The sequence below is a fragment of the Protomyctophum bolini genome (assembly GCF_963924005.1).
Source record: "Protomyctophum bolini genome assembly, chromosome: 11".
Classification (NCBI taxonomy): Eukaryota; Metazoa; Chordata; class Actinopteri; order Myctophiformes; family Myctophidae; genus Protomyctophum; species Protomyctophum bolini.
Window position 1 is genome coordinate 6541493 of NC_137872.1, and position 7023 is coordinate 6548515.

Here is a 7023-nt window from a genome sequence, read left to right on the forward strand (position 1 = left end):
TTTGTATTGTATTTTTCAATAGCTAAAGCATAACATAATGCTTAAAACACCAAAAGGGGTTCCCGCCCTAAATGGGTTAAACATCAAAGTGCTCGACTTAAACCTCTCTTAAAGTATCTCTACTAGCAAAAACATAAGAGTAACTTAAATGAACTGGACAGCCAACTAGTGATGAACGATTCTTGCTCAAATTTAGAAATGAGATCACATAGAGTCATTGACCATATAGGGTGTCTGAAACTATATCTCAATCTTGTTTGAGCTCACAGCGCAACGTGCTGTGAGCTTGTAGCTCTGCTATTGTCAGCATGCAACCAATTGTAAAATGACTTATACTGGATTTCTAGTCCCTTCCTAGCATTTTAATCTAATTTTTATCTGTTGACAAAATCAACAGTATATTTAGTCATAGTTTTAGTCATCATGGCTTAGTAAGTATTTAGTTATTTATCAGAGTAATCTAGTAAGAGAGTGGTGACACGCTTTGATCTCTATGGGCGATAGTTCCAAACATTGCTCCTATGGCTGCACTATTCCATTGAGATAGAATGAGCACTTCCGCATTGCATTGTTACAATGAGAGTCAACGGGAGTGTCATTACTCTCTTACTAGATGACTCTGGTTATTATGTCGTTTTCGTCAGTGAAAAAAGGTAGTCGACGAACATTTTTCATCATAGTGTTAGTCAACGAAAACCACACTATAGCCAATCTATACAAGCTCACAACATGTGGCAGCACAGCAATGCTTCCACAGAAGAAAGGCGGCCAGCCAGGCTGCTATGGAATCTAAACGACTGAAATCAGTCGTGGCGACTGAGAACTTTAGCCCCAACTAATTATAGGCTAGTACGCATGGATTAACCCATATAGACCTTCTGAATCCTGACAGTTTTCTGAAAACCCTATGTTTCTATGTCAGTGGTGCTCAAACATGTTCATGTCAAGGACCCCCACAATATATTAAATTGACCTGCCGACCCCACCTGAAAATATGTTGTAGACACAAAGGAGCAAAGATTTGAGTTGAAAACGTTCACTCTGAAAGAATATATATTCCATATTTGTGCCACAATCATGATTTTTCAAAAATAGCAGATCTACAAGCTCGTAGCGCGGCACTCGGTGCAGCGCTATGAGCTTGTAGATCTTCTATTTCTCAATAGCTAAAAGCATAACATATAGTGCTTAAAACATCAACAGGGGTTCCCGCCCAGAATGGATTAAAGTAACGTTGATGTCCCGTTGTTGCCACAGTGTCCGTTTAATTAGGGAAATAATTAATTGTGACTGAGGTATGCATGTGACCACGCCGGGCCGCCAGGTTCACTGCTGGCTTCTCCCCCTGCTTCTGGCTATTTTTAACACGCACGCACGTTTGTATTACTGCGCTTGCGAGGACATTAGGGCAGTGGATTTTATGAATGGCATTTTTACAACTTGGTTTAAGCCTGTAGATATATCTGCTATTTTTTGGTGCAAAGGATAGATAGATCTGGTGATAGATAGGTGGACTCACAGACAAGGATTTAACCCATTCTGACCTGAGATCAGATTCATACGAGGTTTCCACTGGACACACACTGGTCTGATTAACCCATTCTGACCTAAGATCAGATTCTAAAAAATGTCAGTCATTCTTCGATTTTTCAAAAATAGCAGACCTACAAGCTCGTAGCGCGCCACTCGGTGGCGCGCTATGAGCTTGTAGATCTGCTATTTTTCAATAGCTAAAGCATAACATGATGCTAACACCAAAACGGGTTCCCGCCCAGAATGGGTTAAGTCAGGATGGGACAACCCAGCTCTATAGATGTTATATCTGATCCTATAAACACAAACCTTGGATCCTGATATGAGCCAGACTGACTCCACAGATCTGGTGTAAACATTTATCAGGAAAATCGTCCTCGCAATAACTATTTATTATATTAGTGCTGCACGATGAATGAATAAAAAAAAAGACTGATTAATCAAACAAAAAAAAGACCACAATCTAGATTAAGACACAGGTCTGACAGATCTAATTTCTAAATTTGAGCCAGAATGGTATAGCAGTAGCTAGCTGTCCGATTCGTTTTAGTTACTCGTATCATATGTTTTTCCTCTTTTGGTGTTTGTAGCATTATGCTATAGTTTAGCTATTGAAAAATAGCAGATCAACAAGCTCATAGTGCGGCACAGAGTGCCGTGCTATGAGCTTGTAGATCTGCTATTTTTTTTAATCTGAGAAAATGTGTCGCAAATCTTTGAATATATATATTTTAAACTGAAATCTTTGCTTCGGGAGGGGGGGGGGGGGTCAATTACATATATTTTTGGAGGTCGTTGACATGAAAATGTTTGAGAACCACTGACGTAGAAACATGTTTTTTTTTAAGAAAATTGTCAGGATTTAGAAGACATTTGTATAATCGTCCTCTAAGTATAGAGCACTTCGATGTTGTCTAGTCATGACTCCGGGTGACACATTTTGAACGTAGTGATCGATGTTCAGCAACTATACAGACTATGGAGACAATGAATGTTTTCATGGAAAATAAAAATCCAGATTCTCATTTGAGCAAGAATGGTGCAGCACTACTTTACATCATCACAATCTACTGGAGCTGTCACATCCTCTGGCCGTCACAAGAAACACAATTACGTACGTACGCACGCACGTACGTACGCACGCACGCATGCAGCTCTGTCCCCTGAGCTATCGTTAACTTCGCTCCCATTCATGCATCCAGTGCTCAGTCTCCTTTAGTGGACTGAATGTGTGTTCATCCATCTTTAACACATACACAGCCCTCCCCCTATCCACAAGGAGGAGCAGTGCACAAAAGCATTATGGGAATTGTAGTCCAGGAAAATAGTGAGCCCAGTGTCCATGACATCATTGACACTTTGAAATATCTTAAAAACACATATTACCCACATGAAAACCCCATGAAAGTGTTTCTTGTCTCCCAGACATCATTACGATCTGGTTGCAAAAGTGGTGAAGTGTCCCTTTAAGTGGTTACAGTAAATATGTTGCACTTTTGAGTGGTAAATGTTTGAGAACCACTGACATATAGAAACATGGGTTTTTCCAGAAAACTTTAGAAGACATTTGTAGAATCGTCCTCAGGTCTAAATGGGTTAAAATAAACGGTTTCTAAATCCTATTTACCATTCCTGGTTCCCTCCGGCTGCGGCGGCTGCGGCGGCTGCGGCAGCGCCGGCGCCCCCGGTGGCCTTGGAGTAGAAGGTCATGTCGGTGTTGACGTTGAACAGTGTGTCCTGGTCCGTGAGCGCAGCGGGGAGCTCCGCGCGGTACAGCGGGTGCTGGAAGAGCCAGGACAGCCGCGAGGAGGACGCAACACGACCGGGGACCCCCGCGGATTGGGTCCGGCTGCCCCACGTAGTGCCGGCGACACTCAAGTCTCTGATGAGAGGCTTCGTGCGATCCTCCCCTCCTCCTCCTAGAGCTGGGAAAGAGGACTCATCATCACCTTTATTTATACTCGGGAGTATACAATTTACCTATATAGCTAAGCCCCTCCCCAAACTGCTATTGTCCAATGACAGCTAAGCATAACATGGGAGTGTAGAGTAGGAGAGTAGCGACACGCTTTGATCTCGCAGCAAAGCGGAGGCCTCTCTATGGGCTATAGTTCCAAACATTGCTCCTATGGCTGGAACTATCCCATTGAGAACTTCCACATTCCATTGTTAGGCCTACTATGGGAGCTTTTGATTGATTGATTGATTGATTGATTGAAATATGTATTTAACAGTTTGTAGAATTACAGTACATTTCAAGCACAAACTCAATACAAAGACTGTTAACTGTGAGTGGACGACCCAATTAAGCATTACACTTGTTTACAACAGGGTCCACATTGTTCAATTCATCAAAACATTTAGAGACATACAAATGGACACTTCTATGTAGTTAAAAAACAGAACAGGAATTCATCATATAGGAAGCAAAAAGGGAAAAGATACATATACAGTGAGGGGAAAAGGGGGGGGGGGGGCGGTGAGCCAACTGTCGCCACTCTCTGACTAGATTACTCTGGGTTAGACTAAACCTCTCCACCAATAGTTTTCCCATTTTATAAAACATTGTTTAAAAGAAAGAAATGGTCTGGCTAAACCTATTGTAATGATTTATTTTCTCCAGCAGAGTGCACCGACCGAGGTGTCTCGTGTGTGTGGGTGTGTGTGTGTAGAAGAGAGAAAGAAAGCAGTAAAGCACTGCTTTACTCCGTGCTGACAGAAAACAAACAGCCACAACACGTTAAAAGTACTTCGTTTGTTGTACTTACTAGAAAAGAAGGCGGAGCAGCCACGTATATGACGGTAGCAGATGCAGCCTCTGCTAGCGAACTAGCAAGCTAACTGCAAGCTAACTACCTATCCACATGCTAACCAAAACAAACTGTTTACCAGGGTTGCCACATTTCTTGAAGTGAGAGAAACAAGCAACCAGGTCTATAAAAATGTTAATAGGCCAGATGAAAGTCAGAAATTCAGAAAAAGTCAGATTGTTTTTCTAAAAAAAGCAACTATAGGGCTGACTGTCAAACTTTGTTGGCCAATGTTGTTTTAGAGCAGTGGAATGACTACCAATATTTTAAAGCAGCTTTACAGATAAACAAGTCCATATAATGATTATGATGATCAGACTTGGCAATATATTATATAAAATTACACTCCAAGAGCATACAAATGGAACCAAATAGACCCTGATTTTTAGTAAATATCTCCTGGGGCGCAATTCCCCAGGTGGCGTAGTAGGCTACCTTAAGCAATACCACCTCACCACACAATCTTGAATCTTGAATCTTGAAGACTTGTTTTCATCAGGATCCTCCATTTTCAATTCATCATTAACCTTATAGTTTGTAACAATCATTGTAGCATATAAATCGTACCTCTGTACCAATTGCAAACTGTTAAATAAAGTAGCCTATTCAATCAATCAATCAATCAATCAATCAATCAATCAATCAATCAATCAATCAATAGCCTATATCGTTGCCCAGCCACCCGGCAGCCAGCCAGCCAGCCGGAGACCCCTAACCACCTACCTCCTCCTCCGCTCCGCATCAGCTGCTTGACCCTCTTCAGCGCCTCTCCTCCGGTTCCCCCCAGGCCGGGAACGGAGCTCTTCTCCAGGGAGTGTTGCTGTGACCGCGAGGCGGCGGCGGTGATGTTGGAGCCGCTGGGCTCCCCGTGGCTGAAGTCCTGCAGGATGCGGAGCGCCGTGTGCTGCTTCTTCTTGCCGTGTTCCGCTGCCCCTCCGGCGGCGGCGGCTCGCTGCTGCAGCTTCCCCCAGCCCGGGGCGTCCTCGGCCGGGTGAAGCGCGCACTGACAGCCGCCTCCTCCTCCTCCTCCACCGGCCACGGCCCCGGCGGTGGGGCTGTCCCCCGCCGCTCTCCGCTCCAGCCTGGGTATCAGGTCCACCATGATGTGCATGGTGCACGCCACCAGGAACACCGTGAGAAGCACCACGCGGAATTTACGGAACAAAATCATTGCTTTAAATGTAAGGATCAAATTGTATGTAAGTATTGGGCCAATTACTCTATATGTATACACGCAAAACAACTAGAACAAAAGCGGTCTTTAAAATGTGCTTTACAAGCCCAAATAAACACCATTTGACCTGAAACACGTGGAGAAAACAGGGGGATTTAAAAATTACAAATGTTTTCTGTCATCGTTCATTCATTCCACACGGTAATCCTCCTCCGTCATGTCAGCAGGAACTCCATGCCTTCTGCTCCGTTCTTCTCACAACAATAATATACTAGGCTGAATTCTTCATGTCCAGCCAGGTGGACAGACCGGTCAACACACAGCGGTCACTCTTCACTCTGGACAGCATGAAGGAACATCACGGTCACTCACTGGGCTTCAGTTATATCGATGGATTTGTGCCTTATCTGTTGAACTGAAAGGAGGAGAAAATAATATACAGTACGGCTCATTTTATAAACGCAACGAGGATTCTTCTCCTCGCATGGAAGGGCATTATATTCTGATATAAATCCTGCCCATGTGAACTGAACACGGAAAATGCCCCTATTTTGAAATAACTGCCATTAAAAAAATATAATAACATAAATAAACAACTCGGATGATAAAATATTAAGTCCATTCGGGGTTCACACGAGTACAGTCCTCCTATAACGTGCTAAAGAAAAGGATGACAAAACCGCACAATTATAGTCCCAAATATAAACAGGTTGATCCGCCAGGGAAAGCACAGATCCCTCCTTGGATGGAAGGATGGAGGACGTCCTTATCCTTGACTTGACCAATAATCCATGTCCCGGTGTGTCCCGTCGCTGTGGTCCGGACAGCAGCGCTCCTGACGCGGACCCGAGCAGCGGCAGTCTCCGGTGAAAGCACCGCTCGCTGCTTCCTTCCGAGCAGGTGCAACGCAGAGAAATCTCCTCCCCGCCTGTTGTTACACACTAGTCCTGTCCGTGAAACGACTCGCCTTCCTTTCTTATCCCCAAAACACACACACACACACACACACACACACACACACACACACACACACACACACACACACACACCCACAGTCACACGCACACACACGCACTATGACACACACACCTCTCCTCTCCTCCTCTTTCTGTGTGAGCAATGAATGGTTGGTGGCGCTCCTCTCTTCTCCTCTCCTCCTCCTGTGCGTGTGTGTGTGTGTGTGTGTGTGTGTGTGTGTGTGTATGCGCGCGTGTGTGCGTGCGCGCACGCGGTGGGGTGTGTGTGTTAAATATCACAACGATCAAGCCTTATATTTGGCTGCCTGCCTGCGTGCGTGCACGTGAAAGCAACAGTAGAACGTAACGTCACGCACTGACACAGACTACACGTACTTTGAAGGCTGGCTGGCTGCAACTCCCCGCCGCGGACAACAGAGGGCGTTGTTTGACGCGAGTCCAAATGCAGTGCCACCACTGGTATCCACTGGTATGTTCAATGATGGCGTGGAAAGGAATAAACCAGACAGTGGTTCTCAACCTCTGGCCT

The 7023-nt window shown here is 44.6% G+C and overlaps 1 protein-coding gene across 1 annotated transcript in view; it reads right to left on the reverse strand.

Moving 5' to 3' along the window:
- LOC308324539 (extracellular serine/threonine protein kinase FAM20C-like) overlaps nt 1-6442 on the reverse strand; it is a 65751-nt gene extending 59309 nt beyond the window's left edge. The window contains exons 1-2 of the mRNA XM_080776607.1: nt 5067-6442; nt 3161-3458 (exon numbers count right to left, since the gene is read on the reverse strand). Coding sequence (XP_080632733.1) covers nt 3161-3458; nt 5067-5514 — 746 coding nt within the window. The 5' untranslated portion in view covers nt 5515-6442. The remainder of the gene's footprint in view (nt 1-3160; nt 3459-5066) is intronic.
- Between the last annotated feature and the right edge of the window lie 581 nt (nt 6443-7023).